Source organism: Sphaerodactylus townsendi, linkage group LG11 (genome assembly GCF_021028975.2).
Source record: "Sphaerodactylus townsendi isolate TG3544 linkage group LG11, MPM_Stown_v2.3, whole genome shotgun sequence".
In the NCBI taxonomy this organism is placed as follows: Eukaryota; Metazoa; Chordata; class Lepidosauria; order Squamata; family Sphaerodactylidae; genus Sphaerodactylus; species Sphaerodactylus townsendi.
In genome coordinates, this window is record NC_059435.1 from 69,309,507 (window position 1) to 69,337,438 (window position 27,932).

The 27,932-nt window shown below is 43.7% G+C and overlaps 1 protein-coding gene across 3 annotated transcripts in view; it reads right to left on the reverse strand.

Moving 5' to 3' along the window:
* The window catches only part of DPP6 (dipeptidyl peptidase like 6), a 643,433-nt gene that overhangs the window by 518,538 nt on the left and 96,963 nt on the right, over positions 1 to 27,932 (reverse strand). The window contains exon 1 of one of the 3 annotated variants that reach the window (XM_048511782.1): positions 4,496 to 4,653. The exons of the other annotated variants lie outside the window; for them this stretch is intronic. Within the exon in view, the coding sequence (XP_048367739.1) occupies positions 4,496 to 4,576 (81 nt within the window). The 5' untranslated portion in view covers positions 4,577 to 4,653. Of the gene's footprint in view, positions 1 to 4,495; positions 4,654 to 27,932 lie in introns of those variants that run through there. 3 annotated transcript variants of the gene reach the window in all.

Consider the following 27,932-nt stretch of genomic DNA (forward strand, 5'->3'; position numbering starts at 1 on the left):
CTTCTTACCTAGGAAGTGTTCCAGAGGAGACAGACAGAAGAAAGCAAGCTGAGAAGGACTCAAAAAATATGTGAAAGGAGCAGTCAAAGAAGAATGCAGCAGGAGGAATGAAATAAGTGATCGGGGGCAACAGGCAGCTTGTCCTCCTTACAGGGCTGTAAGAGTGATTAAGCCAAGCCTCTGGGATTGGAAGAGTCCACATATAGGGTGAAGAAGAGACTAAATCCTTGGGGATGGGGCGGTATAAAAATCTAATAAATAAATAAGTAAACAAACAAACAAATAAACAAACAAACCCATTGTCCAAGAACCTCACGGCCTGGGAGGGAATGTTAGTGTAGGAATGTGTGGGAAACAGTTGGGGTCCCACTGATAAAACTTGGAAGCGGGCCTTCACAATATAAGAACAAAAGAACATAAGAACTAGCCTGCTGGATCAGACCAGAGTAAATCTAGTCCAGCACTCTGCTACTCGCAGTGGCCCACCAGGTGCCTTTTGGGAGCTCACGTGCAGGATGTGAAATCAATGGCCTTCTGCTGCTGCTTCTCCTGAGCACCTGGTCTGCTGAGGCATTTGCAATCTGAGATCAAGATTGGTAGCCATAGTTCCTCACCAGAGACTGTTGAGAAAACTCAGCAATGAAGGAATAAGAGGGGAAGTCCTCCTATGGATTAAAAACTGGTTGAGAAACAGGAAACAAAGAGTGGGTGTAAATGGGAAGTTCTCACAATGGAGAGAGATGTCGGAGTGGTGTCCCCAAGGATCCGCTTTTGGGACCAGTGCTCTTTAACCTATTCATAAATGACCTGGAAGTAGGGGTGGGTAGCGTGGTGGCCAAGTTTGCAGATGATACCAAATTATGTAGGGTGGTGAGAACCACAAAGGATTGCGAAGAGCTCCAAGCGGACCTTGAAAAATTAGGTGAGTGGGCTCAAAATGGCAAATGCAGTTCAATGTAGCAAAATGTAAAGTGATGCAACATAGGGGCAAAAAATCCAAACTTCACATACACGCTTACAGGGTCAGTGCTATCAGTCACAGACCAGGAAAGGGATTTAGGCGCCTTTAGTTGATAGTTCCATGGGAATGTCAACTCAATGCATGGCAGCTGTGAAAAAGGCAAACTCTATGCTGGGGATCATTAGAAAAGGAATTGATAATAAAACTGCAAAGATTGTCATGCCCTTATATAAAGCAGTGGTGCGACCGCACTTGGAGTACTGTGTCCAGTTCTGGTCGCCGCATCTCAACAAGGATATTGAGGAGATAGAAAAAGTGCAGAGAAGGGCAACGAGGATGATTGAGGGACTGGAGTACCTTCCCTATGAGGAGAGGCTGCAGCGGTTGGGACTCTTTAGTTTGGAGAGGAGGCGGCTGAGGGGGGATATGATTGAAGTCTACAAAATTATGCATGGGGTAGAAAATGTTGACAGAGAGAAATTTTTCTCTCTTTCTCACAATACTAGAACCAGGGGGCATTCATTGAAAATGCTGGGGGGAAGAATTAGGACTAATCAAAGGAAACACTTCTTCACGCAACGTGTGATTGGTGTTTGGAATATGCTGCCACAGGAGGTGGTGATGGCCACTGACCTGGATAGCTTTAAAAGGGGCTTGGACAGATTTATGGAGGAGAAGTCGATTTATGGCTACCAATCTTGATCCTCCTTGATCTGAGATTGCAAATGCCTTAACAGACCAGGTGATCGGGAGCAACAGCCGCAGAAGGCCATTGCGTTCACATCCTACATGTGAGCTCCCAAAGGCACCTGGTGGGCCACTGCGAGTAGCAGAGAGCTGGACTAGATGGACTTTGGTCTGATCCAGCTGGCTTGTTCTTATGTTCTTATGTTCTTATCGACTTCATAAATCTGTCCTTTTTAAAGCTATCCAGGTGAGTGGCCATCACCACCTCCTGTGGCAGCATATTCCAAACACCAATCACACGTTGTGTGAAGAAGTGTTTCCTTTTATTAGTCGTAAATATGAGTGTTGACCTCTGACAGCAGTGGATTTAGAAAGGTGTAAATTCTCATTAGGGCTGCACTGAAAGTTACTTAGCTAGAGTACCTCAGGTCTCTATATTCAAGACTCTGTGAAGGACAAGGACACACCACTGGAAGCTCCATCCCTGGCACCCGTTATTTTGTGCACGAATAAAAAACATTTTTTGGGCTGCCTTTCTACCCAATCAGGCTCCCCAAGGAAGCTCACATGAAAAATTAAAAACATCTTAAATTATAAAAGAATTCAATGAAAACACATAAGAAACAATACCAGAGAATGACCAATAATTGTTATTGGAGGTACAGCAAACAAAACAGGGAAGTTTTCACGTTCTGGTAGAAAACCCCAACAGAGGGAGACAGATGAATCTCCCTGAGGAGGGAGTTCAAAATTTGGGTGCCTTGACCAAAAAATCTAAATTTCCTTCCTAATCTACAAAATTTCTACATGGAGGAAGGTTTTATTGGGGGCCAGTACTTAAAACACAATTTTTCATGTGCATTCTGAAACGATACAGTCATGCTGGGAAGACTGTAACACATGCCCACCTTGTTAGTTTTCTGATTCAGCTGTCTGCTGTTCCAACACATTTAAGGTAATTCCTCCTCTCTCCCTCCTTCAACAATCAAGCCTCCTACCAGACAATTTTCACCCTCAACTTCTTTTTAAATTTACCACTTTAATAAAAAAAAGCGCTCTGGAAAAGAAAACAGGTTAGATTTTTTAAAAAGTTCTCTCCACCTCACCCCATCCAAAGCATTTTTATTAGGTGCAACAGCAATAAACAAAACTTGCTGATATGAGAGAATATTACAGTGAAGGGAGCAAATAACCAAATTTAAAGCTGCACTGCAGCAAAACAAATACACTGGCAACTGTTTTTCGCAAATCATTTATCTCCCCGCTCCAGTGTAGCTCCAAATTATGGGCTGTGTGAACTACTTAGCTTGGGGAAGCCTCTCAGACTCCCTCCCTCCCTCCCTCCTTCCCACTTTGAAAAAAAAAATACACCTGGAGGTTCATCTGACAGAAGCAGCAGGTAGGAAAATGGTTTAAAATATCCCTGCAGCAAATGCAGCTCCCAGAGTTCCTTTGAACCGGTCCTTGGCTCGGCGTGCAGGCAAGGGGTTTGGGGGATTATACACCCAGATAGGAAGGGGGGGAGAAGGTGGGGGGCGGGGCATGACCTTTCAGTGTAAAGGCAGAGCCCCTGCCCCCCCCCCCACCAGGATTGCAATCAATATTAATTAAGTGGCGGTGCAGTCAATAAAGGCGCCCGCCTGGGCTTCAGGTTTGCAGGAATGATTTAACACAGGGAGGAGGAGGAGGGGCACTCTGCAGTGCTCGCCTGTTGATGGATGGGCCGGTCCTCGGATGCTGCTCTCTTACTACACGGCTGCTGCCTCGCTTCTCCCCAGAGCATCTCAGGAGAGCCCTCCCGCCTCCGACCTGGGGGCTGGGGAGGCAGCCTGGCATCATGTGCAGGGTTGGGCGGATGGCTCGTCGGGTGGAGGAGACAATCGACTTCCAATCCCCAGAAGCCAACATTGCTGGTGAAGAGTTGGAAGACAAGGGACCCTTCAAGGCAAGCAATCCACGCCCCTCCCGTCTCTCTGCAGCACACGACAGGAGATTTCTCCTCGGGTTTTTAAAATAAAAACGCTGTATTGTTTTTCTATTATTATGGCTATAGAAATGTGGACGAGGACAAGAAGGTCTTTTGTAACGGTTGAGGGGTGTGTGTGTGTGTGTGTGTGTGTGTGTGTGTGTGGCATGCTTTTGCTATTCTTCCCCTCCCCCCCCCATCCCAGCGTTGCAAAACAGAACCTCAGTCGCAAAATGCTGATCCAGAGGTTTGTAACAAAAAAAGCAGGCTGTTGCTGCTGTTCCTTCAAATGGATCGAGTAATTCATCTCTCCCCACTCGGCAGCACGACCGGTACCCGTTTTCCCAGCACACCACCATACATCATGCACTAACTTTCAGCTGACTCCTCGTTTTAAAGCCTTGAGCGGAGAGGGGAAAAGGAGAGCGTGAGGGGGAAATGGAATTTCCATTGTAATTTGTGACTGAGCCGAAACTGAACCCCAGCCACCTAGAAATTAATTTATTCTCCCATTTCCTGATGCTGTCAGAGAATCTGCTCTCCCCTCCCCCCCCATCCCACATTCTCAGCATGTCCTTAAAGGTACAATGAATTGTGCATCCTATGTCTGTCTTCAGCAAAGTTCCCTCTCCCCACACCGGTTCTTAGGTACACACCTCTCAAAAATTGCTCTTTTCTGAGAAAAAAAAAAATCCTGCTCCGCATGACAGACCACTTCGAAAAAGCAACAGAGTGTGAGATTTTGGGGGAGAAAAGTTTTTGCCTCTGTGCAACGTGACACGACTTATGCTTTCTGACTAAAGAAAACATCCATGCACACGAACTGGTCCTACCGCAACGATCACAAAAGCATTCAGACCAAGGGAAGAACAATCACCTACCAGTTTACTGATGGCCGAGGCTGCTGAAGAGAAGGTGGACGTGGTGGTCACTTTCTGGTGTGCTGAGATCATCATAGACATTGTGGCTCAGTAAGACAGATCCCTTCCCTTTCACCAGATCAAAGCCATGTCCTGCCTTTTCACCATACAAGTAGCTTCCGAATCCCTTCTTCACTTAAGGTATCTTCTGCTCCTTTCATTAGGAAATAATGCCCAAGGAATCCAGCATCTTTTATGTATGTATTTGTTTCCCCCTCCTCCTAGATTCTGGAGCACCAAGATAAAAGTAACACCCCCCCCCCCACATACACACACCACCACTCCTTTAGCTCGCTGAATTTTTACGTTTTGTGAATGGTTTGTACCAGGATGCACTCAACCACTTCGAAGCACAACTGCTTTCTTCACCTCAAGTCTGCTCTGCGAATTCTCCCTGAGGTGGCTGGCTAGCTGGATATTTTATAACCCCATCTCTCCCCCTCTCCTTTCTCCTCTTCCCCAAGCCCACCGGCTCCAAATGCAGCTTACACTCTTTGGTTGTGATAAACCCCCAACAATATTTATGCTGTTGCCTTAGCCTATCGTAAATTATTTCAGCTCCCAGGAAGAGATAGCCCCTCTGGCTCTGCTGGGTATGTCATTTTATTTATGTTGCACTTACATACCTGAATACTGAACTCTGTATTTAAATAAGACAACAAATCAATGTTACATGGAGGGGAGAAGGAAGGGGGAGAATCCAGAAAGTCTGTAGCCTTCTCTGATCAAATCAAAGCGCTACAATGCTAAACACATTAAAGAAAACTGCTAAGAAGGCTGGGGAAGCCTCCTCTTGCAATCTAGGCATGACCCTTATCTGTGGGAAAGGGGGAAATCACTACTAAAATTTCAATTAAGTGGATCTCACAGATGGTGCATTACAGAGGGAGAGAAACAAAGGAAAATACTACACACTGCACATATATTTTTGGGCTTCAATTTCTCAGGAGGATTTGGTACTATGCAGCTGGTTTCGCATTACAGGGCTGAAAGAACACCCAAAAGACTGCTTACACCAACTACCTGTGCATCCCTAGGAAAAGCTACCTTCAAAGAATGCAAAAAGGCTGCTTTGTGCTTATGATTTCCTGCATAAGTTATCCTTCTATCTTAAAAAAAACTCACACATCTAAAATGTAACACATAACACACATTACAATTGACAATGAATTGCCACTAAACATATATGCAGAGCGGTGTTTCTGAATATTACTGTACATGTGCTATTTTGATACACGGCACTAACTCTCATGTAGCAGAGCTAAGCCCAAGAAATGGAAGAATACGGTTTATGGTTGCCAACTGGAGTCACAGGTAAAATATCCTAATGCCGTCCTCTACTGTTAAGAAAAGTCATAGTCATTCTCTTGATGGTGAGGTGGGGTGGGGAAACCAGCTGCAGAGTTGAAGAAGGGTTACAGGCACATTAATCTTGAATTATCTCTGTCAATGAGAAATGGTGTGAAAGATCACCACAAATTCGTCACACAAGCATAAAATGGTATGAACTGTGAAGAGGGGACAACTCTTGACAGTATGCCAGTTATTGCGAGATGGACTGTTGTGAATTGCTGTATTCCTGTGGGTTTCTATAAAGTAGCTCTTGAAGGGAGTCAGGAATGATAAAAAGAATATTAATGTTTAATTTTTAGATGTTTCTTCAAGAGGAGCCAAGTTTAAGGAGATAATTAGGAACGAGAATTTGCAGAGGTTGCCCTCGCTACCCAGATGAGGCAAGGAGGCTGGTGTATGAGTGAGTGTCCCCACAAAAAGAATAGCATTGTAGAGTGTGTGGAGTGGAGAAATCAGCTACAAATTAGATAGAAAAGGTAAGAACATGCTGCAGGTTAGATGGAAAATGAAATACCATGGAGTAGTAGAAGAAGAGTTTGGATTTATATCCCCCTTACTTTCCGGTAAGGAGACTCAAAGGGGCTTATAATCTCCTTTCCCTCTCCCCCCGCCCAACAAACACCCTGTGAGGTGGGTGGGGCTGAGAGAGTTCCAAAGAACTGTGACTAGCCCAAGGTCACCCAGCTGGCATGTGTTGGAGTGCACAAGGCTAATCTGGTTCACCAGATAAGCCTCCACAGCTCAAGTGGCAAAGTGGGGAATCAAACCTGGTTCTCCAGATTATAGTGCACCTGCTCTTAACCACTACACCATGCTGGAGTACACATCCTTCCTCTGTTTGGGGACCTGTTGTGATGTAATGGAGCTGATACATTTTGGACAAGGAGGACTGGGATGCACTCAGCAAACATGAAAAGAACAGAAGTTACCAAGGTGAATTCCTATATGAACCTTTACTTCAGATTCAGTCCCATTAATCTTCACTGGAATTATTTCCAAGGAACTGTCAGCAATTACCCCTGCTCCTCACGAGCCTGTAATAATGCATTTCACTCTTGTCTCCAACCCTTGCTTCAAAATAAACCTGTTTTGAAGTTCGGGGACTAACACACATCCCATCCTCAAAATTAACTGGAAACTTTGTACCTAGATTCTGCCCAGTAGGATTTCCTTCTGTGAGGAGTCACTGGAAAAGAAAATAATGCTAGGAAAAGTTGAAGGCAGTAGGAAAAGAGAAAGACATGAATTGGCTCAGTCAAGGAAGCCAGGGCTCAGACCTGAGCAAGGGTACTAACAATAGGGCATTTTGGAAATAATTAATTCATAGGGTCACCATAAGTCAGAGGTAACTTGATGGCATGTTAACACATACACACACAAGATTTCCTTCAGTGATAAAGTTTGTTCGTTGTAGAACTTTCCTTCCCAAAGGTGCTTTCAAAGCTCAGTGCCAAAGACTGTGTATACCAATATATATGTCTGGTAGGTATTTTCATTTGAAATTAAAGTTAAAAACCTCTAAAAGTTGAAAACCTCTTTTTTCAACCCACATCCTTTGTTTGTTTCAATTAAATGCATGCTGATTATCACAGTAACATTTGGGGAACACCCAATTTGTGGAAATGGAGTTGTTTTGGATCTCATGCATTAACAGAACAGAAATCTGAGCATAGCCTTTCTGCAAAACCAGTGGAGCTGTTTTGGATCTCATGCATTAACAGAACAGAAATCTGAGCATAGCCTTTCTGCAAAACCAGTGGAGTTGTTTTGGATCTCATGCATCAACAGAACAGAAATCTGAGCATAGCCTTTCTGCAAAACCAGTGGGAAAATCCCACATTTCAGATTAATGAAGATGCAAAATGGAAAAAATGTGCCATGACAAAATAAAATCTCATAATCAGTTTTATGAGTTAGTTTACCCATAAAGAAATAATTTCCTTTTTGATACCCAGTCATCCACCTTCTTTATGCTTGTAGAATTAAATTATACATAGAGATAAAAATCATAGTGGTGCAGCACACATTTGCTTTTTCGATTCTGTATTAATCATCTGTCATAGTACATGATTCCAGTACCTGACTGCCTTCTATCTCCAATGTTTATGATAGAGGAAGAGGAAGAAGAAGAAGAGAAGGAGGAGGAGTTTGGATTTATATCCCACCTTTCTTTCCTGTAAGGCAGGGGTCCCCAAACTACGGCCCGGGGGCCAAATGTGGCCCCCTGAAGGCATTTATCCGGCCCGCCAGGCATGGCGGCGATGGCTCCATTCATGTGCCGGGGGGGCTTGAGGGAGAAGAGGAAATGGCCCCAACGGCTGTTGATTGCAATTACATGATGGCACCCCCAAATCTCCATGAATTTTCTGACCCAGAGTTGGAAACCTTAGACGTGGCAACTCCTGCTCCGCCCTTCCCTCTTGGCTACTCCATGTGTTGCTCTCAGGCTTTCTGTTCCGCCTCACTCCCATTGGCATCAGCCAGGCTGGTGAATCGCTCGCTGGCTGCTAGGGAGGAAGAACCCAAGAAGATACCTAATCCTGGGTTAGATGGAATGCTTCATTGGGAAAGTTCTGCTTTTTTTTACAGGGGAAGGTATTCCACAGCCTCCCCAACAATATTTGGAGCCCACCCTGTACTTGACATACTTTGGTCACTGTTCTAAAAATAGACCATGACAGAAAGGCTGAAAGGTGAAGTCAAACATTTTACAATCATTTGTGCATAGGAATTTGTTCATAGTTTTTTTTAGTCCGGCCCTCCAACAGTCTGAGGGACAGTGTACTGGCCCCCTGTTTAAAAAGTTTGGGGACCCCTGCTGTAAGGAGACTCAAGGTGGCTTACAAGCTCCTTTCCCTTCCTCTCCCCACAACAGACACCTTGTGAGGTAGGTGGGGCTAAGAGAGTTCTGAGAGAACTGTGACTAGCCGAAGTCACTCAGCAGGAATGTAGGAGTGCGGAAACACATTTGATTCACCAGATATGCCTCTGCCACTCAGGTGGAGGAGTGGAAAATCAAACCCGGTTCTCCAGATTAGAATTCACCTGCTCTTAACCACTGCATCATTGCTGGATCCTACATAAGGCAAGAGCCTTCCAAGGCTAAATCACTCTGCAAAACAGATTCACATCTTGTCAGGCAGGTGTCCAGCCAATTGACTGGCCACCTCCATCTAGTTCTTTTCACCTGTATAACTGCAAGGACAAAGATCTGCAGCCCCATTATTCCTGTGCCACTTTTGAGGTGAGGTCAGAGACATTTAGCTACTTAAAAGGAAAGTGCACTGGCTTACCCAGTTTTGACTGTACATATCCCCATGTGTCGATATTCATTGACTTTAAATAGACTAGGTTGCAGCAGACTTGTTTAATTGGTTTATTGACTGCAATCGCAGACTTAAGCAGAACATCAGTGAAACCACTATAATCACTCTAAAACTTGCTACACTGGAGTGACATAAGCATAAATATGATTGATTGCTTCCATTGCCTACAGTTGCAACCATGATTTTAAAAAGCAACTGGATGAGCAAAGTAGTTTAAAAACTATTTAATTCCATTGAAGAAATGCAATGAGTGAATTTTTTTAAAAATGCATTCCTAAAACCCCTGGCAATTTTATATGGTTAGTAAGTTCTAATAAAATTGGGGGCGGGGGGGCTTCTAAGTAAACATCTATAAGAGCTTGGAAGATGCAAGAACACATAACTATTCTCCCAACTAATGATCATAAAGACTGAGATGTAAACATTCCTAAATTTGAAACACTCAGGCTTATTTGGCTTGTTAACAGAAAGTAGAGATTCCGGACAGGCTCTGTTTGTTGAATTCCAAGGTTTGCAAACTTATTTAGCCTCAACGTACTTCTGGCACCTCCAGATCTGACAGGAGTTATACTGGTACAAACATCTGCAGGCTATTCTTGTCAGTCAGTGCCAGAGACCAGTCCTTAACATCTTGATCTTGCAGCCCTTTTGAGTTCCTAAGACTTTTCTCTAAAGCGCAGACGGAATCACTGTCAGAATCGCAATTTCAGCTATTATCCATCTCTTGGTGCTTTATTGGCCTACTGTTCTGCCTTCCAGCATCTCTTTAAAAATGCAAGCAGAAGAGTGGGTGGCAGGTGGCATTCTAAGTAGTAGCCTGATTTTTAAGCTATGTCACTCACCCCCTTCTTTATTGAAGTGCAAGAATTCAGGCACCCAGTTGGGAGGGCCGTGGCTCAGTGGCAGAACACTCCCAGGTTTCAGGTTCAATTCCTGATAGCCCCAATAAATGCAATTCAGTTGTAGGTGGTGTGAAGGTCGTCTGCCTGAGACCCTGGAGAGTCGCTGCCAGTCTGAGAAGTACTGACATTGTGGATCAATTGCCTGATTTACTGTAAGGTAACTTCATGTGTCCACTGGAGTGAGTGAGTGAGTGAGTGAGTGAGTGAGTGAGTGAGTATTTATTTATTTATTTATTTATTTATTTATTTATTTATTTATTTATTTATTTATTTATTTATTTATTTATTTATTTATTTATCAAATTTATAAACCGCCCACCCTCGAAGGGCTCTGGGAGGTGTACACTTGGCCAAACATACAATGGCCAAAACAACATACACCAAATAAAATAAATAAAAACAAGTTAAAACAATATAAAAAATTCATAAAACTAGCAGCATCAATACAATATACATAACAGTAGATTATAAAAGTGTGTGTGGCGCCCGATCCCAAGGCCAGGCGGGGGTAGCAGCGTCAGTCAGATATTATATTGGACGTGCTGATGGTAAAATGGCATGTAGCATGGGGGCATCCTGGAGGTGGGGTCCGCGGCCGGCCTCACCAAAAGCCCAGTGGAACAAAACCGTTTTACAGGCCCTGCGGAATTCTCCAAGATCCCGCAGGGCCCGCACATCTGATGGAAGGGTGTTCCACCAGGTAGGGGCCAGAGCTGTGAAAGCCCTGGCCCGGGTAGAGGCCAGTCGCATGATGGAGGGGCCAGGGACCACCAGTAAATTGTTTTTCGAGCTGTGTGGTCATGGTCTGGTAGCTTTTGATCCTAACATTTGGCCCACATCAATGGCTAGAATCTTCAGAGGTGTGTCATGGTAAGGTGCAGTGGTGGGATTAAAATAATTTAACAACTGGTTCCGGTGATGGGAATTCAAATAATTTAACAACTGATTGTTTACAAGCACCCTTTTAACAACCGGCTCTGCGGAAGTGGTGTGAACCTGCTGAATCCCACCACTGGTAAGGTGTGTTTCTCTCCATGGCTCAGAGTACCATGACATACCTCAGAAGAAACCAGCCATAGATGTGGGCGAAATGTTAGGACCAAACTCTATCAGACCGCAGTCATGCAGCCTGGAAAACCCACAACAGCCAGTTGATTCTGCAGTGAAAGCCTTCAACGACGCATTGTTCATTGGTGTCTTTACAATTCTCTCTGACGGTCAATGCTATCCAGGAATGAAGGCAGGGAGCAGGCTACTACTCTGGATAAATCCAGGCCCACCAACTGCCTGCTTGATTTCCGAGGAAGGGAAAGCCCACGTTGGATGTGTTCCACAGGATTTCTACTCTTCCCAAAAAGAATCTTTTGGCTCTTTATAAGCAACAGCATGAAGAAGCAGGAGATGGGTTTGCCAGGGAGAGGAAACAGAAAGCTTGACAGACAGTCAGACCCACATCTCCCCATATTGCCCTCGGAGGACAGTTGGTTCCTCCAACAATAATCTTCTGGTGGTCCCTGGCCCCAAATACATCCAGTTGGCCTCATCCAAAGCCAGGGCTTTTTTGGCCTTGGCTCCAGCCTGGTGGAACACTCTGTCAGCTGACACCAGGGCCCTGGGGGACCTTACTCAGTTCCACAGGGCCTGCAAGGTGGAGATGTTTCACCGGCCCTTTGGTTGAGGCCTCCCATGGGTCCTATTGATCCCTCTACAGCCAGCCTCCCTTACTTAGCACATTACCATCTTGCGCACCCCTCCTCTTTTCCCCACCCTGACAAGCAGAAATTGAGTTATGTCGGGAGGAGGATGGAATGATTTTTAGACTGAGATTTATTGTATAGGTGCCATCATAAATGCTGAGTTTTAAAAGTGAAGAGTTGTTTTATGGTACATGATATTGTGCTGGGTTTAATTCTATTGCCAGCTGCCCTGAACCTGATCCTGGCTGGAAATGGGTGTGGTAGAAATATAATAAAATCAAATTAAAATTAAAAAAAAGTACAGTCCAAAAAGAGAGGGATTTTTCCCCCATGCCTTTCTACCAATTCTTGATCTCCCTGCTTGGCAGCCTCAGGGACAGGCCAGATGGTAAGGGACCAGCTCTGCATTTCTAAAGAAGCATTCACAAGTCATTTTTATGAAAGCAGCAGTTGTCTACTTTGTGCACTAACTTTAACAGAAAAGTACTTAATGGCTTTGCCAGCCATACTGCCGCATAAATGTCACACATCTCTGTTTTGTACACAAGCTCAGAATGTCTTCTAAAAATGTCTTCTTTGCACTTGGTAAGTAATTACCGGAGACGCTCTTGGCAAGGGTGCTTGTCTTGGGCCAAAAACAGCTAGGTGCAGAAGTTGCCCTCCATTCCTGAACAGTGTACACTGTTCTTTTCAATCATAGCAACAAAACTACTACTAGAACTTTCAGAACTACTAGAACTTTAGTGGGAAGAATAAAAAACCAACAAGCCTAGAGTGGAAGGAGCACATTCAGTAGAAATTCCAGCACAGTCAATGTGAATATGCTGTCAAAACAAATGGGAAGCCAAATTTTATCTGCAAAATCTCACCCTTTGATCTAAATCCTTTTTGCCAGTCCTAGAAGAGTGAGGAATTATTCCTCAGAAATATGTGCCTTTGTTGTATTGTCAAAGGCATTCATGGCCGGAAACAATTGGGTGTTGTGGGTTCTGGGCACTATGGCTGTGGTCTAGTGGTTTTTGCTCCTAACATTTCACCTGCATCTATGGCTGGCATCTTTCAGAGGCATGTCACAGTAATATGTGTTTACTGTGCCATGGAGAGAAACATGTCTTACTGTAAGATGCCAGCCATAGATGTAGGTAACATTTTAGGAGCAAAAACTATCAGACCATGGGGACACAGCCCAGAAAATCCACAACACCTTTGTTCTTATCTAGTGCCCTTTCCTTTCCACAATCACTTCAGACATTTAAGAGATGCACTTTGACTTTTGTGAACAGGAACCCATGCAGAGGAGGGCAACCAAGATGATCAAGGAATGGAAATATCTTCCCTATGAGGAAAGACTAAAGATTAGTCTGCAACTTTTCAGTTTAGGGGGGGAAAGATGAACTAGGTGTGGGACATAACAGAAGATAATAAAATTATGGTGACAGTGGAGAAAGTAGATGAAGATAACTTTTTTCTTCTCTTCCCATAATTGTAGCACACAGGAGCATCCAGTGAAGCTGATGGCCAACAGACTCAAGACAGACATGGTAACCCCATGTCCCCGGGTGAGCATAGACTTGGGCACTGGCACCAGGTAGACCTGGATGCCCCCGGCAGCTCTGAGCAGTAGACCTGGACACCGGCTCAAGCTCCAGGCAGTAGACCTGGATGCCGGCACGAGCTCCAGGCAGTACACCTGGACACCAGCATGGGCTCCAGGTGGTAGACCCGGGCTTTGGACAGTAGACCTGGGCATCTCGGGGGGGGGGGGGGGCAGAAAATTCAGATTTTTGTCTCTGGGCTCCATTTTTCCTAGATACGCCTCTGAGACAGACAGAAAAAAGAAGAACTTCTTTACTAAACGAGTGATTACATTTTTAATTAATAAGAAAACCTGTTCTCTTATCCTATGACTGCTAGGTTTACTCAGTAGCCATTATCTACATGCTTGTTGACTTTCTCAAGGAACTCCAAAAGGCTGGTGAGGCAGGACTTCCCTTTGCAGAAGCAATGCTGATTTTCTCTCAGCAGGCTTTGTTACTCTATAAGCCTAATAATTCTATTTTTTTCTTACAGTTCCAGCTAATTTCCTGGGACAGACATTAGACCTTTGGCACTCCAGATGTTATGGACTACAATTCCCATCAGTCCCTGCCAGCACGGTCAATTGGCCATGCTGGCAGGGGCTGATGGGAATTGTAGTCCATAACATCTGGAGTGCCAAAGGTTCGCCACCGCTCCATGATTAGGCTGACAGCTCTCTAATTTCCTGGTTCCCCACTGGACCATTTTTTTTAAAAAAATTGCATAACATTTGCTACTCTCCAGCCTTCTGGTACAGAGGCTGAATTTAGTGATGGGTCACATATATGGTTAGTATATCAACTATCTCACATTTGAGTTCCCTAAGAACCCTCAGGTGTATGCCGGGAGGACCTGAAGAGTTATCGATCTTCAATTTTTCCATTAGGTCTAGACTTTAATCTCTCATCACCTCAATTTGACCCAGTTCATCAGTCTCCTTTCCTGAAACTGGTGACCGTGGCATGGGTATATACCCCACACTTTCCACAGTAAACACAAAGCAAAATTTCTTTGAGCTTCATGAACATCTCCCCATCTTTTAGCAATCCCTTTATGCCTTGGCCATCCAAAGGCCCAATGGCTTCTCTGGCTGAAGGAACAACTCTAGTGTGTCAGACAGGAGGTTTTCACAGAAGCTGTTCCCAATGAAGGTCCAATTTATTCACATTAACTTGTAAAGCAAATCTATAGGAGCTGCAAGGAATGCTAACAAGTATCTGGGCCTCTTACCCTCATTTCTGGGAAACCTTGCTTGAGCTAATGGGCTATGAATATTGGAACTGAAGGTCCATGCCTCTTAGCTGGTTAGATTAATCCCTTGTCAAAAAAAGGTATTACATCCACATTAATAAACCTCCCCCAATCACCAACAGAGAGAGACAGCCAGTGTGGTTCGGTGATGCTGAGCCAGAATCTGGGAAACCCAGGTTCGAATCCCCACTCTGCAGTGGAAACTTGCTGGGTGACCTTGGGCCAGTCACACGCTCTCAGCCTCAACTGTGGCTAGTATTTGGATGGGAGACCTCCAAGGAATATCAGAGGCATGACATGGTCACAGGCAATGGCAAACTCCCTCGTACCTTGAAAGCCCTATGGAGTCACTATCATTCACCTTTGGTGAGGCTGATCAAAAGATTTCACAAATATGATTTCACAATGGGTTGTGATGCTTATGCAAAAGAATGGAAGAGGAAAGTTTAATCAGTGACTTCAAAGAGAGATTTAGGGCCAGTTAGCATATCAGCAAATCCCCTGATAAGCTGTTACTGGTCAGCTTAACTTGAGGTTAGAAGTGAGGGAGGAAATCCCTGAAAATGTTCCCCCATACAGAAAGAAATCCTGCAAACAGAAAACTAATCTACAAATGTATAGGTTAGGTCCTACCAACTTCCAATAACTGGAATTGGATTGTGGCCTGTCCTTCCCTTTTACCAATAAAATTCCTTTTGACCTCTAAAAAGGTTACCTCAGAGACTGGGACACTTGCTTGGACAAAAGACCACTCAACATGGAAGAAATGCATCAAAAAAGGGAACAAGTCAATATTGCCCTTCCTCCTTCTTACACTAGGGGGAAATTGCTTGTTTGCAACTCAGGATCCATTTCACCAACCTTAAGATTGGTGATACGTGCAAATATATTTTTTTCAGGGAGGAAGTATCCAAACATGGGGCTACGTCCTCCACATTCTGAAGTGGTTTATTTATGAATGATTTTACCATTTTTAAGTTTGCTGGTTATGTAAGCTAGTCCTGAGATAAGGTATATACAACAAAAGCTTTCCTGAGTTTCCCCTTGCTGTTTCGACTATCATCTAAGAACGAAACACTAAATTAGCGCAACAGGTATGATCAGCGAAGGTGCATGCTGTAGTAGCTTTTCTCTGCATGAACATCATACAGAACAACATAAGATTTTTGTTTGTTTGGCTGCTGTGGGTTTTCTGAGCTGTGTGACTGAGATCTGGTGGTTTTAACTCCTAACATTTCACCCACACCTGTGGCTAGAAGATGTCAGCCACACCTGTGGGCAAAACTTTAGGAGCTAAACCACCAAGACTATGGTTACATAACCCCAAAAAAGCCACAACAGCCAGTTAATTCTGGCTATGAAAGCCTTTGTGTTTGTTTGGACTGGCATTTAGTTCAAGTTTTATTTCAAAAGTTTCTCTCTCAGCCCTCAGATATCACTCTGGAGCAGTGGTTCTCAACCTTCCTAATGCAGCAACCCTTTAATGCAGTTCCTCATGTTGTGGTGACCACCAACCCTAACATTTATTCATTTTACAGATGGAGAACACTGATGCAGAGAGTCTTAGGTGACCCCCAAAGGGGTCCCGACCCCCAGGTTGAGAACCACTGCTCTGGAGGCAGCCAAGATTTGAACTTTGTATTTGTCTATCTTGGACAGAGACTGTGGATTAATGGTATAAGATATGTTTTGCATGCAGAAAATCCCAGGCTCTCCAGTAACAAGCACTGGGAAAGACCTTTCTGTGAAACCTCAGAGAGACTCTACCAGTTAGACAGGGTAGAGCCAGAGGGACCAATGGTTTGGCTCAGCAGCAGGCAGCTTTATACCTGCCTTCTCATGTTCTGAAAAATGAAGATTTAGGGTGAGATTCCTGCATGTTTGCTTGCCCTCCTTTTAGAAGTAGTAGAAGTAGAAGTAGAAGAAGTAGAAGAAGTAGAAGAAGAAGTAGAAGTAGAAGAAGTAGAAGAAGAGGAGGAGGAGGAGGAGTTTGGATTTATATCCCCCCTTTCTCTCCTGCAGGAGACTCAAAGAGGCTTACAATCTCCTTGCCCTTCCCCCCTCACAACAAACACCCTGTGAGGTAGGTGGGGCTGAGAGAGCTTCGAGAAGCTGTGACTAGCCCAAGGTCACCCAGCTGGCATGTGTCGGAGTGCACAGGCTAATTTGAATTCCCCAGATAAGCCTCCACAGCTCAGGCGGCAGAGCTGGGAATCAAACCCGGTTCCTCCAGATTAGATACACGAGCTCTTAACCTCCTATGCCACTGCTGCTCATGCAGTTCACCGGCAATATTCTTCCCCAGCCCCACTGGAATGCATGAGGTATATGTTCTGTGGCACAGGGGCAGTCTGAAATAAGGTTGCTGTCCAAATTCTGTCTCTCTGCTGCAGCAGGACTAGAAGATAAAACTGATGGATCAGCACCCGTGGGAGTTATACAGGGAAATTTCCCTATGAATGGTGCCCTCTTGCTCCACAATCCATTGGAGAAATTCCTTGTATAATTCTCCATTAGAACTAATGAAACAGAATACTGGATCAGATGCATCATTTCAGACTGATTCTGTGCCACCGAACTTTTCGAAGGAAGTAGGGCATACCTCAGCATATGTAAATTTTTAGTATGTAAACGTGTTAGATGTTCCTCAGGGCATTGTGATAAATGATTCTGCACCTGCATCAACTTTTGAAATTCCACAGAAAGGCTGATTTATTTTTCAAAGATGTGGTTTTTTCCCCCAAGCCTAAATAATCTTTTAAAGTGACCTTCTCCCATTTGCCTGTTAGATGTTCCTTTATTTAACACATTTTGAGCCAGAAAGTTGTGTGGGTGACTAATTTCTTCATGTGCACTGCAGATTCACTCATGTTGCAAACCAAGGTACCAGATAGTTGCATTAATGATTGCCAACACAGAGAGGCTGATTCCGCATGGGCCAAAAACAGCAGTGTGAAAACAGTGTGAAAATGGTGTAAATGGGTTTAAAATGGTGTAAAAGGGTTTATACTGTTTTCAAACCATTTTCACACCACTGTTTTTGGCCCGTGCAGAATCAGCCAGAGAGAAATACCAGCTCAGAATCCACAAACAGGATCAAATCAGACTCTGGGAAAAAAGGCTGGTGTTGCTACCAATTTGGCACATGTTCAGATTTGGTAGTGTTTGACTGTGGATTCAACCAGGGAATTGCTGGAAGAGAATAGATAAGAAGAACAGAAAAACAACTGAGTGAGTGGGCAACAGTGCAGCAAATGAAGGTAGTAAAGTCCAGGTAAGTGTAAGGTGATGTATGCTGAAATGAAAAAAAAAACCCCAGCTAATGGCATCTGAGACTGAGAAGAAAAGAGATACTGGGATGGAAGCAAATAGCTCAGTGAAAATGTCAGTCCTGTGTGTGCAGCAGTGAAAAAAGACAAATTCTGTGCTGAGGGCAGAATATAGGGTTGTTGACATCCAGGTGGTGACTGGAGATCTGCAATTACAACTGACCCCCAGGTGACAGAGATTAGTTCACCTGGAGAAAGTGGCCACTTAGAAAGGTGGACTCTCTTGCATTATATCCCATTGAAGTCCCTCCCCTCCCCAAACCTGCCTTCCTCAGACTCCACCCCCCCGAAATATCCAGGTATTTTCCAAGATCAGGCAACTCTAGTTTAACATGAACAAGTCAATATTGTAATGTCCCTGTAGAGATCTGGGTTGCTACTGGTCATTGTATCTCAAAAGCAACACTAGAGTGCTGTACAAAAATACAGAAGAGGGCAACTGAGATGATTGAGGTGATGGAGCAATTTACTATGAGGAAGGGCTGAAGAGTCTGGGACTTTTCAGTTTAGCAAAAAAGACGACTTAGGGATGACATGGCAGAAGTGTATAAGATAGCGAGAGTGGACAAAGAAATTTTCCTTTCTTTCCCCAAAGGCTAGTACTCAAGGGCACCCAATGAAGCTGAAGCAGCAACAGATTCAGGGACTGACAAAAGGAAATACTTATTTACATGAAAAGTGTTTAAAATGAGGAACTAGCTGCCAGAGGGAGCAGTGATAGCTGTAAGCATAGTCTGCTTTAAAAGGGTAATAGCCAGATTCATGGAGGATATCAGTGGCTACCAACCATAATAACTAAGCAAAACCTCCCCATTCAGAGGCAGTCAGTCTCTGAAAATGGGATAAAAGGCAGCATGGTATAGCTGGATCTTAGACTTCAGAAGGTAAACAGGACTAATACTTGGAGGGAGACCACCAAGGAAGACTGCAGAGGAAGGCATTTGAAAACTACCCCTGCTTCTCACTTGCATTGAAAGCTCCTTTCTGGGGCCACCACAAGTCAACTGTGCCTTGAAAGCACTTTGCACATGCACAAATCTCTGAATAACAGTGCCATGAGGCAACATCAGGAAAAGGCCTCAGCTTCTATGACATATTGTTAGACCTCCAGAGAAAATAGTTGGCCACTGTGTGAAGGAGGATGCTGGACTAGATGGACCACTAGTCTGACCCAGCAGAGCTCTCCTGATGTTCTCATGTTCTAGAATAATAACCAAAGGTACTGGGAACTTCATTGGCATAATCAATTTCAGGGTAATGTACTCCTTCTCTTAGGAAGGCCCATTTTGAATACTGTATCATTTTGTAAAACACTGTCATATCAATTACTTTTCTTACACCATTACAGGCATGCAGCTTCCCCCTTCAGTCATAGCTTGACTTCACTATCCTATCACAGCATAGTTTACACCACAGGTGTCAAACTCACGGCCCTCCAGATGTTATGGACTACAGTTCCCATCACCCCCTGCCAGCATCATGCTGGCAGGGGATGATGGGAACTGTAGTCCATAACACCTGGAGGGCCGCGAGTTTGACATCTCTGGTTTACACCAATAGGGTCTCAGACAGACCATGTATCCAATCAGCTCCAGACCCCACCAATAGCTATGATAAGAATTAGATACATGTATGTGATTTTTCTTCCAGATCTTCAGTCCCAAACCCACTGCACTATACTGGGTTTTTACACTTCTAAGCTTCTTTGCATCTAGCTTTCTGTTTCTTCAGGGAGGTTTTTCAGTTTTGCTCCCTCTGATGGTCAATTCAACATCACATAGCCTTTAAATGAAGTGTCCCTCCCTGCAGTTTAAATCAGCAATCTTTTGCGCTTCATAAAAAATTGTATTGTTTCGAGAGGGAGCAATACACACGCAGAACAAACACCTCCCAACCCCGCTGAACAAACAATAAGTTAGATAACTAGGAATCTCTGCCATTAGACTTGTTATCATATTTCGTAAACCTGCTTGCAGATTGACTGATTTCTGTATCACAAATATTGTGCTCATTCAACTATTATAATCTTGTAACTGACTTAATGATTGATTAGTTTTATAGTACTTGTAATCTGCCTTAAATCCCAGAGAGGAAGGTAAACTATAAATGGAAATTAAATGTCCTTTTTGTCCTTTTTATCATTTTGTAAGTCAAGCTGGGGAGGTTCTCTGGAGAAGTGGCATAAAAATATTCCAAATAAATAAATAAATAAATGCAGGTTTCCTTTATTTATGTATGCACATTTTTATACCCAGTGATGAGGTGTCTATTACAATGAGGGCTTTTTTCTTATAGCTGTATTTACTATTTTGAAAAAAAAAATCTTGTTTTTACCAAGCGGAGCGAGCCTTCTGTGAGCATTTTTGAAAGGACAAGATAAAAACAAAAATAAATTGCTAAATGACAACGCTGTTGCATTTTTTCCAGCAAAAAACATGCCTTTAATAATTATTTACTATAAATCAGTGCTAATTTCAGGCAACTGTTGCATAAATCTGAACTGCCTTTCCCTGTCCCTATAACATATAGATATCAAATGTAGATTTTGCCGAGCAAAGCACTGTTCTTCCAGGAAAAAATTATAAAACAAGAAGTGGTACTTAGAAGAATTATGGAAGCTAAAAAAATAAAGCCCACATGATGTCTGTACTAGAATAACTCGGCTGTTCTTGCAGGGGCAAAGTGCACAATTTTAATACAGGAGCATATTAATAAGACAATCTATTAGAAATGCGTTACGAATGTCAGATGTACAAATCAAAATCACATGTAGCAATCCAGCACTACAGAAGAAGAAAAAATCCAAATGCAACACTGATCTTGACATCAGTTGTAATTTTGGGAGATCTCCAACAGTAATTATTAACCAACACAGCATATACTGTGTGGAAAGGAACAAATGAACCATAAATATAATGCAAGTACAACCGGAGTTGTATGTTTTCTCTTACACAGTTAGCAAATACAAAGTTGTACAATACAACCATACAATTGGTGTGAATAATAAATGGCAGTATTGCAACCAAACAAGGGCCACAGAGCTTTCTGTTGGCTTTTCCTGGAGATCTGCTAGCAAGACCTGTGGAATTGTGGCCTGCAGCCAGCGGGCTTCTGAGTCACACTCCATTTGCAACACCCGAAGAGGGTGGGGCTGGGCAGCCCCTTAAGGAGCAGCAGCACATCTGGGAAACCTGTCATGTGAAAGCCCTGTTACTGCTATGCTTCATCCACAGCTGCACCAGCAGTAGGGAAACCATAAAATCCCATCTGCATGCGGAAGGCACCATATAGTCTCTAATCACAGAGGCAACCAAACACCACCACAGTTCTGCAACTGGAGTTAAGAAAGTAGGCTTTTGTCAGTTGTATGATGCTATAGTAAGTTGTTGCAGTAACACCACAGGAAAAACTAAGCACAGAGCAATTATGGTTTCTTCCCCCCACCCCACAAAAAACTCATGGCTTGAAGGCCTAAGACACAATGCTTGAGTTAACGAGAAGACAATTTTAAATTGCATGTCTGGCCTGACCACCATTTTGGATTGCTGAACAGTTCCAGGAAACATTGTCCAAGCTGGCAGAGGCACTGGTTAGCTGCAGGTATCACGCCCAACTGCAGATGCCAACATCTAGGTGATGACTGAACTTCAGACAGCAGAGATTAATTCCCTTGGAGGAAATGGCATCTTCAGAGGGCAGACATTATGCTGTACCACTGATTCTACATGAAATCCCTCCTGAATCTCCCCACTCCAAAGGCACAGAGCACAAATCTTCAGAGTCTGCCACAGCAGAGTTGGTAGCCCTATTAACCAACAGTGGGAGGTTTTGGAGGCTGGGAAAGAGAGCCGTAAATCCTCAGATCTCTTGCGTGCATCTGTCTATTTTCCACAGGTGTTGGGCAGATCTTTCCAACTAATCGCACCCAAAGTAACCTTTTCATCCATGGGTAAGGGGAGAACACTGGATGATGTTTAGTAGGTTTCCTTCTCACAAAATTAAATCATATTATGCATGATGGAAAGATTAACACACTTAGCCTTTAGAAGTAGTGAAATTCATTTAAGGTCTTGAGAGTGTTGAATTAAGAGGATTTGCAAAGCTGAACTGAGCTTGTGCATCTGTATCCTTCTGTTGACTGTGGGAATTAATTAGACTATTCTGGGTCTTGATTGTGTGTGGGAAAGAATTAATTTGGTTAAATCACTATTTGTTGGATGTTGTCTTTTTTCTTTTCTTCTGAGAGCACGAGCAACAGTTGGTGTATTACATTTCTGACGCCAATCTCAAGATGGAAAATAGTCTCATCAATGACTTGCAGAAGAATGTATTCACAACTCTTTTCAAAGAGCAAAGGTTATGGTGTACAAAAGCTCCAAAAGAATGCACTTCCTGTTCTTATACAACTCGCCTCTTATTTCTTCTCATTTCTATTAAAAAACATGAGTGGTATACATTTTGAGTGAGGAAAACCCTTCAGAGTTTCTGCAGCATTGGTAGCATTCACTCGTTTCAAAGAAAAATATTCCATAGGCATTTTTTCAGTGCTCTCTGAAATTTTTGAATATTTCCATTACATTTGTTGAAGTTCTCAATGAAAAAATGCCCCCCCCCCCAATTCCCCTTCCTTTTTTTCTTGGCAGTCACATCTCCATTTCGCCCCTCACTTCCCTATTCAGTTCAGTTCAATCATGGATTCAGTTTCATACAATTACCAAGTAACGTTCTCTGAAATGGTATAAAAGCACATCAGAGTTCCACTGGCAACGCTTAGCAGGAGGTACAGGTAAGTTACTTCCTGGTCTTTTGATGGAAGAGTTGGGCCTAGGTATATATAAAGCAAACGCAAGCTGCCAGCAGGTGTCCAAGATATTGTAGACTCCATGGCTGTCACATGCATTGGATCACTTCAGACAGCCAAAAGCGACGGGCAAATAAGAGTCTTGCAAATTTGTTCCAAAAATATTCAATACTGATGTCTGTTTACATCTTTCCAGTTCATGAATTTGCATATGGAAAGCTATGTGTTTTGAGTTTATTAGCAATACAGAATCACTACGGTTCTCCGTTACCAAGTTTTAATTTTTTCCTGTTTAAACGCTTCATCCATGGCATTTCTTTTCTTTTGAAAGTATTTTGCATCTTGTGAAAGCTGACCTTCACCGACATATCACTGGAAATATAATCCTTCTATGCCTACATATCTACAGCAAATCAGAAAATCTGGCTTGTCTGGCCCTGTGTACCACTTTCTCCTTTGGGCTGCTGCCCATCCAGATCATCACACTGACATTTTGAGCAACAGTCAATATTTAGAGATTATCTCCAGCTTTGGAACTCAAAGGGGATTTTTCAGAGGAAAAAGCAACAGCTTTCCCCCTCCCTCCCCTGCAAGAATCAGTCTGCCTTTCAGCTCCATTTTTGTCCCATCCTTCCCGCAAGGAGTTTAGGATAGAATACATGGTTCTCCTCTGTTGAGTCAATTAAAGGGAACCTTTGAATGATTTATATTAAAAATGAAAATATTCACCAAAATTTATTTTTCCTTTTACCACAGGACAATTTCATGCATTCGGAGACAAAGGGGTTGCCAGAAACAGTACAGGCAATAAGGGGTTTCGGCAAAATTACTGTCCAGAAAATGTCACTTAGGAGGGAGACCACCAAGAAAAGCTCTGCAAGGGAAGGCAATGGCAAACCACCTCTGCTTCTCTCTTGCCTTGAAAGCCCCTTGCTGTGGTTGCCATAAGTCGCTTGTGACTTGATGGAACATACATGCATAAGTGTCCTTCTGCGACAGGTGTATCTGCATACACACGTTCATTGCATTTAGACTTCGCAATGATAAATGTACTACTTACAGCATCTTATGTGAACACCTAAAGTATGCGCAGAGATACCCATAAGGCAAACATACCATTTCAGGCATCTTTCTCAATCACCCTTTTTACTGCCCGGCTTCCAGTGCCTCGGACTGTAATTTCCACTCCCTCCATTGCCAGTTTATGTTCTCCAATTTCCTAGGGTTACTCCTAACTCACAAATAACTTCTTAGACGATTTATTATTCTAGCAACAACATACTATAGTATAGTACCCTACAATGCAGTCCTAAGCAGAGCTAAGCACTTCTACGCTCATTGCCTTCAATGGACTTAAAAAGGTGTAACTCTTCTTAGAACCACATTGTGTTATTCATTACCTAAATTAGCACAAACCTGCAAATGCTGGCTGCAAAAAGTTCCCATCAACGTTAATGGTGGTCAGGTAATACATTACAATTAACACTGACTGCACTTTACCTTGGCTGCTTTCGTAGCAGCTTGTTTTTCTTGCAAGACCTTTGCTGTTCTGGTGCTTAATTCAAACCAGCAATGGACTCAATATACTTCCTGTGCAACAGAATATGAATTCTGCAGATGCTTGGCTGCAATCCTTCCAGTTCACCCAACCAAGGATTTACATGCATGCACACACCGCTGCCACTTCTAATACATTCACAATGTGCTTTCCATTTGAGCAACATGTGTGACAATTAAGTTACTCATTTAACAGTCTGTCCAGTTTATTGCTTATTCATCCCAGTGCCCCGCATCTGCCCTCAATTTGCCCCTATGAACAAGTCTGGCCCATTGTCTGCCTTTTGAACCATTCTCTTTATTGTTCCTACTATTGCTACCACCCAGGTTTGCTATGCAACCCAAAGGCCCTTTTCTACATAATCCCTATGAATTTTATGGTAATTGATTTATATGAGATAATAGAATCCTTCCCCAGGCCAAGAGTTGTTGCAAGATAATTAAACAGTTTGCACAAATGTTTTGGGACAGAGCTTTGAAATGGAAAGGGAAGGTAACATGTAAGGAAACAAGACTGAACAGCTTTTCCTGTACACATAGAGAAGGGTATATGTAGGCAGGAAAATAGCAGGACCCACCTATCACCTATTAAATAGGCATACCCTCCACCCAATGACTACAAACTACTACCAGCCCAGAAGTTACATTATTTACTGGCTGACAGAGTCCCAGAATGCTATATCTTTCTGCTCAACCAGCTCCCTGCCATTCTGTTTCCTCAGTACTTAGCAGAGTCCCTCAGATCAGAAAAGCACTGTGAAAAGCCATTTCTATTTTAATTCTAAACACAGGCAGACATAATCACAGTGTGCCAAAAGGAAGAGACCACAGCTGGTACGGAAATTAAATTTACTTGCTGGCTTCCAATAATGTATTAGACACAGCACAAATGATGGAAAGATAACAATAAAGAAAGCACGTTTGAAATGTAGCCTTGGCAGGAGATTTCAGAAGTTTAGGCCATTTTATTGAATACGTTTCTGTTGTTCTTCATAAAAATTACATTTATTGCTACTGTTAGTGCTAGCATATGGAAAACAATGATCCTATGGTCATATTTTATTACTTTTGTGTGTGTGTTTTTTAAAAAAGGAAACAGTTAAGGAAGGAACTGTAATCCCAGTAGATAAGTTTGTCAAAATTACCCTGTAATGCTAAAGATGCCATTGCCATAACCTGCCCAAGGCCTTTTCACACTTTATGACTAACCACTCTGTTCATTAATGTGTCCAATACATGCCTGCAAATACATGCATCATACTATGTGAGCTATACTCAAATGCTAGTATTGGCTAGCCTTGTGCCACACCCAGGTTTGCCTACTCACAAGGTGTTCCATTTTGTCAACATGCTGAAGTGTGTTTTTTGTGGCTTAAGGAGGCTTACAGTAGCAACTTTGAAAACGTAGAAGATATAGTAAAGCCTCAAGTAAGTTCCCTGCAATGCCTGCATCTTTTGCCTCATTAACACTCCTAGTGAATAAATTAGCCTTACAGCATCTCCTAAAATGTCTCAGGACTGCACTCCGCCCACCTTCTCAGGAAGCCCATTCAATTGGGTCAGAATTGCAATAGAAAAAGCACAGGTGGGCTGCCACAGCCCTGGCCTGGTTGACCCAGGCTAGCCTGACCTTGTCAGATCTCAGAAGCTAAGCAGGGCCAGCCCTGGTTAATACTTGGATGGGAGACTAGCAAGAAAGTCAGGATCACCAGACAGAGGCACATGACGGCCAAACACCTTTGCCCATCTCTTGCCTTGAAAAACAGCACAATGCAGTGGTTAAGAGTGCCGAACCAGTGTACGGAAGACATAGGTTCAAATCTCAACTCATGCCATGGAAGTTCCCTGCGTGATCTTGGACCAGTCACTCTAATTTCACAGAGTTGTTCTGATGATAAAATGGAGGACAGGAAAATAACACTTTGTGGGCTGCCACCAGGATGTAAATCAGATGTGACTTGATGGAACTTTATGCCCCATTAGACTACCATGAACTGGGCAACAGCCAGAGGCATAGCAAGGAGGGAAAGCGCCCAGTGCACCGGTGCATCATCTGCCCCATCCCACCCCGGAACACCCCCACCACACCCCCAGAACACCCTCACCACACCCCCACAGGGGTGCACACCCAGTGCATCACACACACCCCCACCCATCCCCTTGGAGCTACGCCTCTGGCAACAGCAGGTAGTTTGCCACTGGAGGATCCTGGTTGATGCCACTCCACCACTGTACCAACCTGTTTTTAAAACCTCAAGGCTGGATCCACCAGGATCCCAAAGTTCTCAAGCTGCTCTACAAATGCCAGCTTCACTCCATCCACCATTAGGGTTTACAACAACTGGAGAAAAAAATGTCCTGCCTCTTTAATAGGGGCTTAATGGTAAATTATTTACTGGGTGATGTTATTTAATTCAGTGTCACCTGCCCATTTCCATATACTGCGCAATCCAAAGGGCGGGGGGTGGGGGTGGGGGTGCTGAAGCCGCACTGGAAGTGGTAGAACGGTTGTGCCAGTGCCACCAGCAAAGTGGCAGAGATGCTGGTGCAGAGGGACTAACCCCACCAAGTGGGGCACTGCAGCACCGGACCCGGGAAGATCTCTTCAACACTGTTGCTCTTGTGGCACAGGAGGCCATGATGGCATGGAGAAGGGGGATTAAGGGGGTGGTCTCAACCAACCCCTCCCCCTTCAGTGGCGCAGACTTATGCCAACAAAAAGGGTGACATAAGGTACATCTCTCTGTGGGCTTTCTCAGGAAAGGAGCTTCTCCTTCTCCCCCAGTGCCCACACCACTAATTGCCTCTTCAGAGGCAGTGCTGCAACAGTGTCCCCAGCCACTGCTCTACCCCTCTTTCTTTGGATTGGGCTGAAGGTTTTATTAAAGACAGTGGCATAGCACCCACGGGACTGGGGGGCGCAGCGCCCCAGGTGGAGCAACAGTAAAGGCATGGATGGGCCATCAAGGGAGCGTGGCATCCCAGGGGCATTCTGGGGCTGGAGCGGATGACGGTGCGGCAGGGGTGCAGGGCGTGCGCACGCCCCAGGTGCAGTTTCCCCTTGCTCTGCCTCTGATTAAAGGAGCAAGACATTACTTGTCTAGGCTCCCGGCAACACTATCTCCCCTAAGTAGAGTCAGTTGCTCCAAGGCATCAGCTTTCCAACCAGCTTTACCTCTGTCTCGCCTGGATGTAGATCATATAGATCTACTGTCTGATACTGTGCTTTTCTCTGGATGCCAAGTATTGCAGAAGTTCAAGAACTAGGCAAGAAAGATAATGCATGCTGTTTTTGAGCTACTATGATAAATACACATCAGATCAACAATCTTCCAGCTACAGTGAAAGAACTGATTCAGCTTTTTTCTTCCCTCCAACTCATAAATTTCTTTGAATTTTAATAGCTAGAGTGAAACATAAATGCATTTTATGCATTTTCTACTGAATATTGAGGCTTTGCAGAATAAAATAATTGAGATACTAAAATCTACAAGCCAGTTGTTTAGACTTTGCTCTTCAGGGTATCTCCATAAAAATGTTTGTAAAACCAATTGGAATGCATTGCTCAGAGCTATAATAAATGTTCAGGGGAAACATATTAGAA